Source organism: Scleropages formosus, chromosome 10 (assembly GCF_900964775.1).
Source record: "Scleropages formosus chromosome 10, fSclFor1.1, whole genome shotgun sequence".
In the NCBI taxonomy this organism is placed as follows: Eukaryota; Metazoa; Chordata; class Actinopteri; order Osteoglossiformes; family Osteoglossidae; genus Scleropages; species Scleropages formosus.
Window position 1 is genome coordinate 13456404 of NC_041815.1, and position 18358 is coordinate 13474761.

The 18358-nt window shown below is 39.8% G+C and overlaps 1 protein-coding gene across 1 annotated transcript; it reads left to right on the plus strand.

The window, feature by feature from the left end:
* Nucleotides 1-1264: 1264 nt before the first annotated feature.
* On the plus strand, nucleotides 1265-16500 carry LOC108922430 (ATP-binding cassette sub-family G member 1). The gene is made up of 15 exons (XM_018732536.2): nucleotides 1265-1434; nucleotides 2706-2949; nucleotides 8040-8157; nucleotides 9447-9579; nucleotides 9802-9852; nucleotides 9979-10124; nucleotides 10861-10984; nucleotides 11091-11205; nucleotides 11347-11495; nucleotides 12567-12668; nucleotides 13055-13223; nucleotides 13342-13442; nucleotides 13604-13762; nucleotides 14348-14466; nucleotides 14724-16500. Exons 1-15 carry the CDS (start codon nucleotides 1372-1374, stop codon nucleotides 14950-14952), a joined length of 2022 nt encoding a protein of 673 aa, XP_018588052.1. The 5' UTR covers nucleotides 1265-1371; the 3' UTR covers nucleotides 14953-16500.
* Nucleotides 16501-18358: the final 1858 nt, after the last annotated feature.

The following is an 18358-nucleotide window of genomic DNA, read 5'->3' on the forward strand; positions in this document are numbered from 1 at the left end:
TTTCTTGATTTCTAAATATTCAAATCTTATATTTGATATATAATACATTAAAAGCATGTCTCCCTTGTGGTGTACTTGCAATTCAATGACTTTGTGTCTACACTTTTCTTGGAAGCCTGATAATTATGTCTCTTTGTGCTGTTTTAGATCTCTAGTAATTTAGGAGGCCAAATAATTGAGGAAATGCAACTGTCAGGACTATATCTGGTCCTGGATGAAAGTAAATGAGAGAACTGATAGAAATACACCAAAAACATGAGATGGCCTGGCATTAATCTGTCCTCCACTTTGAATGAGTGAAGGTTTATACAGTAAGTGGAACAGCAGTGTTCAAGGGTTGGACAGCTACAACCACACACACACACTTTCAGAACCACTTGTCCCATACAGGGTCGCAGGGAACCGGAGCCTACCCAGCAACACAGGGCGTAAGGCCAGAGGGGGAGGGGACACACCCAGGACAGGACACACACCAGTCCATTGCAAGGCACCCCAAGGGGGCCTCAAACCCCAGACCCACCAGAGAGCAGGACTGTGGTCCAACCCACTGCACCACCGCACCACCACACCCCCGTCAGCTACAACCTGTCTGTCCCATATTCTCATGACTAATGTGGAGAGTGGTGAAAACTTTGGGGTGCGAGACATCTTGTGATTCCCCACTATCTGATGGAATAGCAAAAACATTTACATCTAGATATATTTATGAACTTACTGTTTAGTTCAAAACATGAGAAATATTGATCTTGCTTTTTATTAATTACCTACCATGTTCTTTTTTTTTTTTTTTCCTAGTGGTATGCTATTTTTTTTAATTGGCAACCATGGCAATAAAAACTTTATTTACTATGTATGTGAATTTACAAAAAGGAGTATAATGGCACTGGATCATCCATCCATCTGTCCACCCAAATATCCACACACATTGATGGATTCATTCATCTTCCCCTTACTGTCCACCAACCCATGATTCATCCATCAGTCCATCCAACCATCCAATCACACTTACTAAATGCACCTGTTCTTTGCAACAGCGAGTCTCAATGTGTCTGGATTATTTAAAAACATTTGCGTTTCCTCGTATCGACCCACTGAGTTGTCTGGCAAGGCTGATACCGGCGGCTCTCTTAAGACCCTCCTGAAGCCGTACCTGTCGTTGCTCCTGCCTTCAGCGCGACGAGTTACGTGACGCGTGACGTCATTGCCAACGTCACAGGACTTGACGGTCCGCCTGTAAACAACAACAGAGTGACTTCATCCCAGGTGCTGGAGAGGCTGGGCGTCAGCGACCGCCGCGGACAGAGGGAGATAGAGAGCGAGGAAGAGAGAAAAGCGGTCCCGGCTGCATCCTTCACAGACTGACCTCGTCACATGGCCTGTCTTATGGCTGCCTTTTCTGTGAACAGCGCAGCGGTCACAAACTCCATTATTATGGTGAGAATTAACGTGTCTCCAGGCATTTCTCATGATTAGTTGTTTCTAGGAATAGGATTGTTAGTACATGGAAATTTGTGGGGAAATACAGGGATTTCTTGAAATGCAAATTTTGTTGCGAGCGCACTGCAGTCATGTATAGTTTGCTAAGTGTAAATTTTTTCACCATTTGGCGATTTGCATTTCAAGCATTAGTGCATCAAAAGTTAACCGTTTTCCGAATCTGCTGCGAGATGCTTAGAGCAGCCCACCTAGATAACGATACGGGTAAACCTGGATTTCATATCAAAAACACCTCAACAATCATTCTGAGGTGTGGTGTCCTGTTGCATCCTCTTAGTTATTATTGTACACTCTCACATTTTACAAGGTTCTGTTGTGAAAGGAGTGCCACTTCTGCATTATTGACGTCTCTGTAGTTATAACCTGTGTGTGTGAGCGCATGTGTAAAAGAACTTCATACGTCTCCCTTTGGTGACAATTAAAAAAATATTGAAAAATTCACTCTGGCCCAGAGTCTGGGTTTAAAAAATATAAAGGCTATAAACTGTGATTTGTAGGGTTTATAAAATGTCTATTTTTACTTATTCATCGAAGATGCATACAATTTATGAACAGATTATTTGTAGGAGGTGTGTTTGCAATACCTTGGCAGTGCACCTATTTCCACTTGTAATATAAATATGATGGAGAAGATGCTGAGGTTCAGTGCGCCTGACGTTGTCCGACAGCCCCTGTGTGAGCTGCGCTGATTGGACAGGATTGCAGTGCGCACTGCGCCTGCGCAAAGGAGCGCGCTCCCCAAATGTGTGCTATACTGAAGTCCCTTATTAATTCGTTTGTGAAGTTCAGCAGCTTTCAGCCCACTTTTGCTCAAAACACTGATAACTGTTGCGTTACAATTTTTTTTTTTTTACTATTAATGTTATAATATTTTGTAGCTGAAATGAGTGTAGATTTCATTTTGTTAACTTCCCTTGATTTATTTAGCTGACACTTTTCCTTGAAGTCTCCTAGTGTTACACTGCCTAGTTATTAACCCATTTTATAGCTGGATAATTACCTTGCTTAAGGGTTATACAACAGTAGTGTAGATTTGAACCTGCAACCTTTGGATCTAAAGGCAGCACTTATACCCATTACTCTGTTAGATGCTCCTATTTGTGTTAGGTTGCACATAAAGAGGGCTTTTAAAGTGCACTGACTGAGCTGCTTCTCTGTCCATATATCTTGCTAAATCAGTGTAGTAATTTTTGTGGTTTCCTTCCCAGAATTCCAATGGGCCTCCTGATTTGATGCTGGACTCCAGAACTGTGTGTGTCTCTGTTGATGAGGTGGTATCCAGCAATGCTGGAAGTCAACAGGTTCCACTTCTGAATGGGCACCTCAGGAAAGTGGAGAACAGTATTACTGAAGCCCACCGGTTTTCTTACCTGCCACGGCGGCCAGCAGTTAACATTGAATTCAAAGACCTCTCCTATTCGGTCCCAGAAGGCCCATGGTGGAGAAAAAAAGGTACTGCTAACCTGTGCAGGATATTGTGATCATTTGTTCCATATATATTGTGTTTTGTATTCACATCATCATAAGAAGTGAAATGGCATTCAGTATTAGGGCAGAGTAAGCACCAAGTGAACCTTTTGACATTGTACTTTCTTGAACCTCCTCCAAAGTGTATAATAAATCTCAGAAACAGCAACTTTAAAGATTTGTAATGCATAAAAATGTTTTATAAAATCAGTTAACACCTACAGTTTGATTTGATGAGGCTTATCAAAGAGCTTTATGCAGGTTTCAGTGGCTATGGCCATTGAATGCCATATCCAACGTTTACTTTTTATATAAATAAGCCTCAGTGGTGCAAAGATGCAACAGCAGAGCCATTCAAGTCCAGTACCCAAATTTTTGCAGTACCTGCTGGCAATGTCCTGTTACGCTGTGCAACGTAGTAAGTCAGTAAGAGTGACTTATGCAATAAGGTTGTCATTGGCATATAACCCATGGATTGGACATTACGTAATATAGTATGAGCTATATATAATATAATACCTTCTATGTTTTATGGATAATCTTATGAATGTGACTTTGACAAAGATAAGTAATATGCTATCACACTAACATCGCGATTTATTTGTTGTACTATATGGATGAATTGGATTTCATTGGACGGAAAGCCCAGATTTCAAATAGTAGGTACTGTTTTTTTTTTTTTTTTGGGAATTCAGATTGCTCAGGGATCCAGCTGGTAAGGAAAATTCAAATTAGTTTGTCGATTAAATGAACCAGATATGGAATAATATCAGGCAGTAGAATATATTAGTAAATATTAGTGGAATATATATGATGGGTTATATCCATTGTTTGAGGTCACTTATAGCCAACCTGGACATTTTCTTTCCATCACTGTTCTTTGTTGGCACAGCAAACTGAGTGCTCCATGTAGTCCACCAGAAGTAATTGAGGGCTTGTGAAACTGCTTTGGCTGTAACCACATTGATAAAATCATTTCCTTAAAGTTGCAGCTTTGTTAAAGCAGATTTGACTGCAAGTGCAATTCTTCCCATACACAAGGCAGGATGCTGTCCGATGGGACCTTCTTCTGCTGTGGCTGCAGATGGGACAGGCTGCAAAGGAGCTAAGAGCTGTCAGCACTCCAGGAGATGAAGCACTGTGTTTCTTTCTCAGCTTCTTTACCAGTCCAGCACACGCTGGGGGATTACACAGTGTCTTTGTAGTTCAGCTCCTTTGCTAGTCCGGCACATGCTGGGAGATTATGCAGCGTGTTTTTGGTTCAACTCCTTTACAAGCCAGAACATACTGGAATATGGTGCGATGTTTGTGAATCAGCTTCTGTATGACTGCATCCTTCAGCCTTACCCTGGTTTCCAGGTGAACCACACTCTCCCATTCTTTGTCCTGGCTGTCAGTGTTTTCCTGGACTTTGGTCATTTGCTCAGCATCCTGACTTGTTCAGGGTATTGATGTAATTAAGGATTTACAGGAGTGTGAAACAGCTTCAGATTTATAAAATGTCTTTCTTAGATTTTGCAAGTCTTGTAGTGTGTGTGTGTGTGTGTGTGTGTCTAGTGTGATATTCATGAGGGCTGTTCACTGTTCTAATGAAATATTTATTGCTGCTTATGCAGGAGCTGCATGTTGTGTGTTCTAAATAATGGATTATTTTCTCTTCTATACTTAAAGACATTAAACTTCCCCTTTTAGTTATTGAGAACAGCTTATGTCATGATGTAGTTTTGAAAAAAATTCACTTCATGCCTGTAAGGACCCTTCAAATGGAGACAGAGGTGATTGACTCAGTACATGTTTAAGCTCCAACTTGTACTTTAGTGTGAAAATTAGGAATAACAGTATTTATTAATGTCAGGCAGCATGGCTTTGCCTGATGGGCTTGCAGGACCATTTGTTTGTCTCAGTGTACAAGTGCACAGACAAATATAGTACACGACCTTTAGCCCAAGATTGACCTATACCCGTATCTTTTTTTACTTGTTCTTATGCAAACTCACAGAAGACAAAACACAGCAGATTGTTCAGATTGGACAAATAAGGAGCATAAGGGGCTTGTTTTAATACTTACTTAGTAATTAAGTGTCTGGGCTCACAATCTGATATATGTCCATTATCAAAAATTTCACAGATTCTGAAGTATTACACTAATTATCAAGAAAACATAATATTGTAATCAAAGACATGTTTCAAGTTGATCTTACTGATTTATTAAAATAAAACCAATGATTCCTTCAGAATTTCTGAAGCAGGAAAGCATCGCATTATCTAGTCAAAGGTGGTTACTGTCGGTCAATAAACTACAGTAACCTCAGCAGTGCAGATGGGAGGACTTGTTTTAAAAGGACTTCTTCCAATTGGTTGTCGTGTTGCCACGGTGATAAAAAGGATGTCACATTTACATCTGCAGTGTTCTGAAAAGTGTTTAGTGTTGATTAAGATAACTTACATCAAATAAAACTATCATGTTAATGCAATGTATCACTGGAGGTAACGTCTCACATTTATTAAAATATATGCAGACCATGCACTGTGGTGTGAGTATACGGTATTTAAACATAAACTTGACCATGCAAGTTTCTATTATTATGCTGATTTATATATCATAACTACATATGATATTCATGTAACAGATCCTATACAGTACAGTAAATGCTGCAGCAGCTAAGGAAATGTATACCCTTTTATCCTACATTGGGTTTATTGTCCAGCCTGTTACACAGTCATTTCACTTCCCCAACAGGTATTTTATTCCGTATATAGGTTTTCTTTCCTCAGTGGTGTCAGTCTCACTGTATTCTGGCTGATTCTAATGTATTAACATCTCCATTACCATGGAAACACTGACTGCAGAATAAAATATTGACAATCGGAACCAATCACAGCCATCTGATTAAAGCAGATTCAGTACTATTGTTATTCTTATTTATTCATTTTTTCTCCATAGTGACAAGCTATTTACAATTATTTTCACATTTCCACAGCTGAGTAATTTTTATGGGGGAAATTCAGGATAGGCACATTGCTCAAGGGTCCCAGAGCAGGAGCATGACTGGAACCCAGATCCTTTCAACCCAAGGCTTGAACATTACTGTACCTGTGCTTCCTTAATACTAACATTTGGAAATAAAAATAAACATTTTATTTAAAAAATTATGTAAACTATATAACCTGCTTTAATAATACAAATACTCTTAGACTGATGTAAATAAAGCTTTAATCATGAAATCAGATGTAGATTAGCATCAAGCATATCTAGTAATGCTATACAGTCTCTAACAGCATAGTTTGTGTGCTGTATAGAGTGAAAAACATAGGCAGTGATTTTGTGATCTTTATTTCTTTGTGCAATAAACATGTCTGAGTAAAATTATCAAAATGTCTCCAGGCAGGGTGTACCCTGTACTCTGCCTTATGCCCTATGCTTCCTGGTTAGATTCTAGACTGCAATGGACAAGCAGTTATTGATAATGAATTAATAAATTAAAGTAAAACATGAAACAACAAGCTAGAAATAAGTTTTGTTGCTGGTATTATCAAATATGTTTGTGTTATTATTGTCATGCATATAAATATATTTTATTTAGGTATTTAAAATAATTTCACGTAAGATTTTTTTGTCCAGGAACCAGTTATTATTTCCATAACAAATAATTGTAATTTGACCGTCTCACAACAAGCATTCACCATTTGATTCCATTTAACAAACTCTCGGGGCTGAACTGTGAGTAGAAGTTTACCATGAATAGAAGCTGTTTGTGATTTGCCTATGTAAAAAAAGACAAATTTTACAGTACGACTGACACTTTGTACTTTTAAAAGGGCTACTGTACTGTACCAATCCTGAAGAAATAATAATAATATAGTATACTGTATGTAGTATAGTAATATAGTATTGTAGTTTAGCATTGTAGTACTATAATAAAATAATATTTTATAATAAAGATACTAATAATTGGGTGCTATGGTGGTGCAGCTGTTCAGTACCTGGGCTGACATAGGTTCAAATCCTGCTCAGTCTGTGTGACGTTTGCATATTGGACTAGCATCCCATCCAACTTGTGCCCTATCCATCCTAGCATCCTGTGCTTCTGGGATAGGTTGCAGACCACTGTGACCCTGATTTAGACGAGTTGTTAACAGCGAGTGAGTGGATAATAACAGCCAAAACAACAAACAGGGTAGATGATGTAGTTTCCTGTTATGTAATATTTTACTTAGTCATTTGTTCAAGTGATTGCTCAAGTGCCTTGAAATTATTTGTTATTGCCGCAAACATTTCCAATAATATTCTTAATGTATTAATCAGTCTAATGTCTTATTTCCTGTTATAGCTTACCTGTTTGACCCAAGCTATAACAATCAAGGGAAACGTGCTCAGATTTAAATGTAAAGCATTGTGGTTGTTTTATTGGGGGTAATAATGTGAAGGGTCTCCAGTTTGATCTTTTTAGCCCATCACTTGTACTAGAGCGCTCAGACATATCCGTCAGTGTACAAAAAGACTGCTCAAGTGTTCATATGTCACCCAACAGGAAAGTGTTCCCTCTGCAACAGATTTTGTACTTAGACAAGCCAGGAAAGGTCACAAACGCTGGTCTATTGCTCTGACAGATTATAACAATGAATCCAGTTAGCTTGGCAGCCCCTGCAATCAACAGGATTAACGCTGCAGCCATTAGTCAAATAGGAGTTTACTACAGGGCATTCTCCCCTTCTCAGGGGTGAAGATATTTTACTTTATTTTACATGTACATTTAGTCATTTACCAGCATCATTTAGCATTTGCTTCTCTCCAAAGCGACGTTCATCTCAGAGAAAAAAATAAAATGAGTGCATTGCATCAATAGAAGGAACTTTCTTCCATTAAATTGTACAGATATTTCCAAAGCAGAGGCTGAAGAAGCAGTTCCAGGCCATTACAAGTCACATCTGATACAATGTAGACACTGTTAGCTGTATACATACTACAGAAAGTATATTAAACATTTAAACTGATGACTGGCAGTTGTGTATGGTATCTGAATTCATATTGTGAGAGGTCTCATGGCTCTGCCTTTTTGTTCCCTGGGTTTAAGGTTGCAAGACCCTTTTGAAGGGCATCTCTGGGAACTTTAGCAGTGGTGGCCTGGTCGCCATCATGGGCCCCTCTGGAGCTGGAAAATCCACTCTCATGAACATTTTAGCTGGCTACAGGTAAGTACCTTGCTTGAGTGGTCATTAAGTAACCTGCCATTAAAACGATCTAGTCCAACATAATATAGTTCATATTCACCGGTGTTGAGTTACTGGATATTTAAGAATATTTAATTAAGTCATATAAACAGCTGTAATAAAAAGAATACCCTACGAAAGCTTAAATAAAGTTTTAATCTCCAGATCAAATGAAGATCATCTAATATCAAGCATGTTAATTATGCTACACAGTGCCTCTAACAGCATAGTGTCAGCATGGGAAAGACATATTTTGTGAACTTATATTTCTTTTTATCATAAACATATGTGAGCCAAATTACCTAAATGTCTACATCCAGGTAAGGGGGTGTGGTGGCGCAGTGGGTTGGACCACAGTCCTGCTTTCCAGTGGGTCTGGGGTTCAAGTCCCTCTTGGGGTGCCTTGTGATGGACTGGTGTCCCATCCTGGGTGTGTCCCCTCCCCTTCTGGCCTTATGCCCTGTGTTATTGGGTTGGCTCTGGTTCCCCACAACCCCGTATAGGACAAGCGGTTCAGAAAATGTGTGTGTGTGCCTACATCCAGGGTGTACTCTGCCTCACACTATATGCTTCCTGAGCAGACATTCAGAGCATTGTGACCCTGTATTGGTCAAACAGTTATGAATGAATGAAAATGTAGCACTAAAGGGCAAACTACTAATAATTACTTTGTTGCAAATATTATAAAATGTTTGTGTGCTAGTATCTAACTTGGTTGTTGTACATAACAAAAGACATTTTACTTTGGTATTTTAATTCATTTTACACAACATATTTTCATCCAGGAACTGATTATTTTTCTCCATAACATATCACTGTAATTTGTCTAAAGGGGGGACTTCGCAGAGAAATTTAACCCCATTATGTGAGAAATGTGTACAGTTGATTTTTGAAACCTACTGTATCCCATAGTTATTGTTTGGCTCAATGTAATGTCCAAGTATGAGACCAAGCATTTTTAGGTCCAGATAAGAATAGAGTGACAAACTCAACTTAGTGGGAGCTACTCGTGTGGCTTGTAAGGTAAGACAGGGTATGAAGTAGTTTACGCTGAATTCTTCTGCTCTTTTCTTTAGTCTGTGGGAGAAAACGCATGCAAACAGGGAGGAGAACATGGTAACTCCTCAGAAACTGAAGAGGGATCAAACCCCACATCCAAAACCATGGCCCAGGAGCTATATACACTGCTCCACCACACTGCTTAAGATATTTCTTACACATAGCAATGAAAAATGTAATTGCTTTACAAATAAATTTTCTTCTATTTCTAGAGAGACAGGAATGAAGGGGAAGATTCTGATAAACGGACAGCCACGGGATCTTCGTTCTTTCCGCAAGGTGTCGTGTTATATCATGCAGGACGATATGCTCCTGCCACATTTGACAGTTCAAGAAGCCATGATGGTAAGGACAACAAGCCATATGAGATCTGATGGTACTGCATCTGGGCATGAAGAGATGAAATACACAGAAGTGCTCATCAGGTTTGCTCTGTACAAGTTACAGTGTAGCATTCATCCCTAACCTTCTATGCATGTGCACTGTATGGGGAATTTTCAGTTCTTCATCTAACTGGAGGACTTGATGTGTAAAACAGACAGCCGACAATCTTCCATTATTTTGCAGGTATCTGCTAATCTTAAACTCCAGGAAAAGGATGAAGGTAGAAGAGAAATGGTGAGAAACGTCTTGTAGCAGACCTAATCATTGCTCATCAAGCTGTCCTTTCAGGCAGATAGAACTTGATTTGGGCCATTTTCATGAGTTAAGTGTTAATGTTCTGAATTGTGGCCTGAACTTTAGGTTAAAGAGATCCTGACTGCTCTTGGGCTCCTTGAGTGTGCCAAGACTCGCACAGCCAATCTGTCAGGGGGCCAGAGAAAGCGGCTGGCCATTGCACTGGAGCTGGTCAACAACCCACCGGTCATGTTCTTCGATGAGCCTACTAGGTCAGAACTTTTGCATTATGAGATCTGTAAACTAATCCAGCACAACATACCCAGGTTTTTTGTATACAGTTTAGTGAGCGTAAAATCATAGACCTAAAAGCTTACTCATAGCATTAGTGCAGGGTTTATCCCCAAACTGAAGAAAGCAAGATGCTCAGTAAGGACTTTAGAAATTCATTGGCTTCTTATAGGAGCCCATCAAGCAGTCTTCAGACAGCTGTGACTACCTTAGTGGCTTTAAGTAATTGTTGGGTAACTGTGCACCATATACAAGTTCCAGAAGAAGACATACTGCAGTTGACATGGTTAACTGTATTATATAGAATTGTTGTCTATGCAATTACACCAGTTGGCAGAAAAAGAAATCTGAATTGATTACACCTACTCCTGAATTATACACACATTTTGAAGTTTTTAATGTGCCTTATTTTTTTTTAAAGGGATAAGCTGAAAAGAGTACAAAGTCACTAGGGGGTGCAGTGGTGCAGTGGGTTGGACCACAGTCCTGCTCTCCGGTGGGTTTGGGGTTCGAGTCCCGCTTGGGGTGCCTTGCGATGGACTGGCATCCCATCCTGGGTGTGTCCCCTCCCCCTCCAGCCTTACTCCCTGTGTTACCGGGTAGGCTCCGGTTCCCCGTGACCCCGTATGGGACACGCGGTTCTGAAAATGTGTGTGTGAGTACAAAGTCGGCAGGTGAAAATTTTTGCAGTGCCTTCTTTTCTTTTCTTCTCTCCAGTGGTCTGGACAGCGCTTCATGCTTCCAGGTGGTGTCTTTGTTGAAGGCTCTCGCCCAAGGTGGCAGAACCATTATCTGCACCATCCACCAGCCCAGCGCCAAACTGTTTGAGCTCTTTGACAAGGTGGGTAGATGACTCAGTAGCTTCCATCACTGTAGAGGGGCTTTTGCTGTGGAAAATCAAAAAGCAGGCAGGTATTTGTTCTTGCTGACTGACATATCTCTTACAGCTGTATGTTCTGAGTCAAGGACAGTGTATCTACCAGGGCAAGGTGTCCAACCTTGTTCCATACCTCAGTGAGCTTGGACTCAACTGCCCAACGTACCACAATCCAGCAGATTTTGGTAATACATGGTTTTGTTTGTGTTATTCGTAATAATCATGTCAAAACACTCCAATACTCCTACGCACATAAAATATCAGTCTATTAAACACCATATTAGGAATCTTCATTGGTATGCTCTAATTCTCTGGCTGCATTGCAGTGATGGAGGTGGCCTCAGGGGAGTATGGCGAACAGACAGCCAGATTGGTGTGGGCCGTTCAGGAAAAGAAGTGTGAGAGGGACTACAGAATGGAGAAGCATGATGAAGGGACTCTCAACCCGTTCCTCTGGCAGCGGCCCGCAGAGGAGGTGAGGGTCTGAAGGTGATATAGATGGCAGGAGGCTTTCCATTGACCTCTGAAACAGTGGTTCTGAAACTGCAATCTAAAGATCACCAGAATTAAGATTTATTAGTGGCACGTTCAGATTTACAGATGGTTTATGGGTTACGTAATTTGCAACTTACATAAACTCGGACATAAGTAAAAATATTCCGAAGGGTCAGTGCCAGAAATTCTGAGCTATAGAAAATTTCCATGACTTTTGATATTAAAACTGCTACCACCTTGCAGCGGTGTAGGTGAGCTACAAAACAGTATGTGCCTGGCTGCTGCCCTCTCTTTCAGTCTTCAGTCACACATTGTTCAGTATATTGTTCAATATGTAATCAATTGTCCAATGTAATATATTGTGTGATATGGACACAAGTACAGGAGAGTTACAGACCACGGTCCGAACGTAAGACACATTTTCATGTGTTGCGCTTCAAAATTAATGACACATTACAGGAAGTAGTGTCACCTGTGCTAAATGTGAATTCTGTTTTTGTGAAAATGAAACATGAGTAAAAAGATCACTGAATATGCAGTCCATGTACAAACACTCCCAAATTGACATGGAGATGAAAATGAAAATGATTAAGATATACAAGGTTCACAAACTTTTCGGGAATAGCCTATAAACAGCAGTACAATAATGTATACCATTAATACTTTAATTATTAAATATAATGTTTTATATGTATTTCATATGAAAGAAACTGATAGAAATAACATTTTAAATGTGCTGATATTGTTAAAATGTGTACGTCACCAGTGAGGTGTGGTTGATGGTTAGGGGTTGGGCCAGTTTTGATATACATAAACTTTCTAAACCCTTACATAAATCAGAAGCTGTGTATATATATCTAACTGCAGGATCACTTCATGAGCAGATGTGTGTTGCTGTGTTGGTGCTTTAGTCCTTTGAACAGAACAGTCGTTCTTGAAAGACAGGAGCTGAATGCTGCTGAAAGTTGTTTGGATGTGGATATGGGCCACAAAGAGCAGCCATAAGTCAATGGCTGACCAGCATACTGATGCTGATACCTCTCCTTTGCAGGATTCTGCCTTTACGGAGGGTTGCCATAGCTTCTCTGCCAGTTGCCTGACTCAGTTTTGCATCCTTTTCAAGAGGACGTTCCTAAGCATCATGAGGGATTCGGTAGGAAAGAGTACCACCCAGTGTCCACACAGAGACACAACACTGAAAAATGTAGCAATGAGTCAAGAACAAACACACACACACACACACACACACACACACACACACACACACACACACACACACATTTTCACAGACAACAATGGGTGGGAAATCCTTAAGTTGTTCCCAAACTGTCGATTGGAAATGTTATGGGAGAAGCATTTATGAAAATTTTAGCATTATATTCTTAAATGTGTGTTAGAAAATTGCTCTTGTTTTAAAAATGCAATCTTAGTGTCAAAAATTGTGCTTTGGATAAGAAACAAGGCAGTTTCCTATTGTTACTTACTGGTTTTGATGACGTCTTTGTTTTCGCTTTCCATGGTGCATCATCTCCTTCCTAGGTGTTGACTCACCTGCGAATCACCTCCCACATTGGCATTGGCATCCTGATCGGCCTTCTCTACTTGGGCATTGGTAACGAAGCCAAAAAAGTTCTCAGCAACTCCGGCTTCCTCTTCTTTTCCATGCTGTTCCTCATGTTTGCAGCTCTTATGCCCACCGTGTTAACATGTAAGTCTGGCTGTAGGCAGCATGCCAGCATACCATCTAGAGAGAATCATCAGCAGGAAAAAAAAATGACCTCTTTAAAACTAATCCTCATTTCCATTCTCCTTTCCTCCATCTTTAGTTCCTCTTGAGATGGGAGTTTTTCTACGAGAACACTTGAACTACTGGTATAGCCTGAAGGCTTACTATCTGGCAAAGACCATGGCGGATGTTCCCTTCCAGGTAATACATGTTCAACTGTCATAAAGAGTATTTGATGGCACCAAGTGCTGGAGTCATCAAGCTGCTGGAGTGTTTTTGGAGTGAAGTTTCGACAAGGTTTCAGGGAGCCCAGGCTTTCCAAGGGTTCATTCATGACCGTGCAGTATGGATCTGACCTGCAGGTGGTCTTTCCAGTGGCCTACTGCAGCATTGTTTACTGGATGACCTCCCAGCCATGTGACGTCTTGCGATTTGTGCTCTTCCTTGCTCTGGGAACCATGACCTCACTGGTGGCCCAGTCCTTGGGCCTTCTAATAGGGGCAGCCTCCACCTCTCTACAGGTTAGACCTCCTGTTTCAGCTTCTTCTGCACATCTGTCTTTCCACTCCACTTCTTTTAGAAACTGTTCCCCTAGAATACAAATCTGTTTATTTCTGTTGCAAGGTTGCTGTGAAAGTAGTAATATCTTGTGTCCCTGAACTAATTAAGAATGCTTATATAACTGTACTGTGCTTGCTCTTTTGTGGCATTATGAAGATTAGTGTTTGCAATCCCTTTATTTCAGTTAACTTTCTACCCTCTTTCATTTTAAACTTTGGTTGTGACTATTGTATTGTTAGAGATATGCTGAGATACGTATATTCAACATATATCACCCATATATACAGCAAGATGAGTAGCTGTATCAGCTATGAAAAAATTAAGAATTAAAACAAGTATGCAATAGTGGTGTCTTTGAGATGCGAACCCTAAACATTTTGATACTAAGATCAGTTACTTAACCTCTATCTCTGCCTTCTGAAACAATGGGCAGGAATTTCTTGAAATGGCTACTTCAGTATAACATCTTGTTCACTAATTTCGCAATGGTCCACAACAGTGAGTGCCACATATTGTACTGTACTGAGATTTACAGTGTTTTCCAGGTGGCAACATTTGTGGGTCCAGTGACAGCCATCCCCGTACTGCTCTTCTCAGGCTTCTTTGTTAGTTTTGACACTATCCCCAAGTACCTGCAGTGGATGTCATACATTTCCTATGTCAGGCAAGTCCTTTTTCTGCTACAGCAGCACCAACCACAGACCTGAGAGCAAAAATATAAAAATATTTCATAGCAGTTTGTCACTGTTTACAATATTTGGAGAAAATAATCTCTCTTATTGCATTGTCACTGTTATGCATTTTCTTTATCTTTCTTTCTGTCCATCTGGCTTTTAATGGAACACGGTCATTGCATGCTCAGTAATAAACTTCAGAATTTTCTGCCAGTGACAGTGATAATGTACTTCTACTGTCCTATAGGTATGGCTTTGAGGGTGTGATCCTGTCTATCTATGGGCTGAACCGCGAGGACCTGCACTGTGAAAAGGATGACACGTGCCACTTTCAGAAGTCAGAGGCCATCCTCAGGGAGTTGGATGTGGAGAATGCTAAGCTGTACCTGGACTTTATTGTGCTGGGCATCTTCTTTGTCTCCCTCCGCCTCGTGGCCTACTTTGTTCTGCGCTACAAGATCAGTTCCGAGCGGTAGACTGGGAGAGGACTCACGGGACCAGGGAAGTGTTGGTTGAGTCACCTTAGTGGCAGCCGCTCTGCGGTTCCTGCTGACAGTCAGTCTAGCAATGCAGGCTTTGACTCAGGCCTAAAAACTCAGAAAAATATAGAGCGATGCATTAAGGTCTGATTTTCTTCAGTGGTAATAACACCTAGGAAAGAAAACAACTCCTTGGATGGTAGAAGCATTCAGAATTACTTTACAGTCGAATGTATGTTGTACCATACAGTAGATGTTTGAACAAACTTGACAACATATTTTGTGTTTCCTTTAAGTGGGACTTTCTGTTGCATAATATTTAAGGATAGTGGCAAAATAATTGTCTTGGTTCCATGGATTTTACATGCCGGCCGTTTTGTATCGTTGATGGAAATTTCAGTCTAGGTGGTAGTAATAAGCATTGCTTCCTTCTGATCACAAACAAAACACGGTTTATTAAGGTACAGGTGATCTATATAAGCACAGTTTCTCTTTAAGAGAAGCTGTACGAAAGTTTCACAGGTGTGTCCACCATCTGTAAAACTTTGCATTATTGCCTGTATATGTGTGTTTAACGCAGCCATTGTGCTAAACCAGCAAGAGACAGAGAACAAGGGCTATACATAATGGTAATAAGGCTCATGTAAGTAAGGTAAGTAGGGTGTAAAGTAAGGTGTTGACTCTTTCAAGGCATCATGGAAACCAGGGCTGTATCCCATTCCGTTTTAAAGATGTTACAAACCAATATAGAAAAAGTCAACTGCCATACCAAAGAATTGCTCTTCTGAGAGGCCACCATACTTTATTATGTTAACAATCACAAACTTCTCTGCTTACTCACACTCCAGTTAATGTGCAAAACTGATTCATTGGTTCAAAATCCCCACTCAGGTCTTTGCTTGAGACCCCTGGGTTGATTTGGCCAGAACTCTGATGCAGGTATTGGTACACTCGTATTAAGTCAGGGAATTCCCTCCGTGTGATGGGAACCACAAAGAGGTTTTCATGTTGACCTGCCTAATCAGATATAGCCGCTGCTCATGAACTGAAGTGTGTGATCTGTTGCATGTTGGACATGCGAGTTGAAGTCTTGTTGAAGTTGAAGAAATGGGGTGGCCACTCATTTTTTTAACTGGAGACAAAAAAGCTTCAACCTTATCTGCTCTTGTGTTGCAGTCTAAATTATTTATTAGAAATTCAGAGAAGCAAAGCCAAGCTCAATCAAAAGACTTTTTATCATGGAATTAATCTTTTTTTATGAATCTGTTCTGTACTACTTTTAACTACACACATCTTCCATCCATATTAATCTTTAATTCTGTTTTTATATTTGGATACCACCTTTTGTTTGCATTACATAATAAATTTCACACATGCACATTATTCAGATTGAAAATTCAGCATGTCTCTTCATATTTGAAATCTTTAAGAAAAGAGACATATGCTTTTGTTTTCACCGATCCACCTTGCTTGGTGTTGCGGTTTGTGATTGGTCCAACTATTTATAATTTACATACACATTTAATACATGTCAGCAAATGAGAATAGGCTGCTCTACATTTGTTATCTTTACAAAACAATGAGAAATTCTACAAGTAGTGGTGTAAACAAATAGCTGTTTACTGATTTCATGGGTCAAATCTATGTGAGTTCCCACAGAAGTAATAGTCACTAGTCAGTGCAAAACTCATTGCAATCTGTTACCAAATGCCAAGAAACAATGTCTGTCTACAATATCTGGAGGCCAGGTGAATATGGTCAGCTAGAAGGAAAAAGACATTACTTGCAACATTACATTGGCATAACTATATTATGGTATTGCATTTAAGATCCAGAAACTATATATACGGTACATATTTCATCTGTATGTGTGATAAATTTAAGGTGTAACTGTGAATAATTTGCCATGCATACAATATTTGGGAACTGTTCCCCATGCTGGTAATTGGTAATTCCAACTGGTACTTTATTTTAAAATTGGTTGTTACATGACAATGTGGGGCATAAGTCAAAATGTTTTGTGCTGTTTATTTTCCTTAATTTTTTTAAATTACTAATCTGCTTCCTTTACTGATTGCAAATGGTTTTCCTCGCTTTGCAACTCAATATATAAAAAATATATTGTCTTGATTTTTTGCTTGTGGAGAGTATCCCTTGGGTGTGAAATTACTTCATTACATATTTAAAATCAGTGCATAAGACAATTATGTTGCAGTGAATTTGATCCACTGAAAAATATAAAATACATTTGCTAACTCATATGTAACCTAAAGGATTAATTGGTGGCATATTTGAGTATATTGTTTTAAATAATTTCATTTTCACCATGAGGCAGTAGTTAGTAATTCTCTCTGGCAGTTCAGAACACACAGATAAATATACTTACATTTGGACCTTTAATGGGGATATCTAAAATTAATATTGCCATTGATGTAGTTGATGTCAGAGAAAACATTTGTTTTTATACAGCACTCTTCTCAGCAGATTAATGCAGAGCACTAAACACCTGATCATAAAACAGAAGCAATAATGCTAGAAAAAGGTATGCCAGCTGGTATCTGTAGAGAGGAAAACCAAAAACTTGTATGAAATGTGCATTTTTTCTGAATTGTACATTGCTTTGGAGAAGAAAAAAAAAAAAAACATCTGCTAAGCAAATCTAAGTAAATGTAAATACCTCACAGCCAAGAAGAATTGGACAAAATAAACCTCTGGGGGTCCAAGTACCACTGAGTGCCCACCCCTCCTGGGCATTTTAGTGTCATTCCAAACAGCCTGTCTAGATAATAAATAAAAACATAAAAAGACCAGCTCATTAAGGCTATATAGGGGTAGAGCCTATGAGGACAGAAGTCTTGGTCCAGGTCCAAAAAGGCTGATTCAATGTAGTAAAGCAATCCTCAGGTTGCAGCATCAGGTGGCTGATCGGGAGAGTGTCAGACAACAATGAAACTGGATATCAGCTGTGTAACCTACAGCTAGTGAAGAATTCTAGAAAACAAGGATAGATAACAAATAAAACAGGCTGTTTCCTAAACATCAGGCATGCAGAAGGGTCACACATGTTCCAGAGCATCTTTCAGCCAGCCTTGCCTGGGGAGAACTTATGAGGAAACAAGCACCAGATGTGGCCAGTTTACCCTAATTAAGACTCATGTGAAAGAGTCAAGGACTAAATGGGTCTTGGAAATGTGAGTTATGAGTATGAGAAATCATGTTGCAATGGCAGGTGGAGTGCTTGAGTGGGCCTGTATGATAGCTGCTGGTGTCTCTATATAGTGCCTGTAGAGGAGGAGACGCAGTAGACATCTATGTCTCACTCCACTGTGTACTTTATATGGGTATCTGCTCTCCAAATAAGCCACTAGTGGTAACTTGGCCACCTACCTTACTGAGTGAGTAA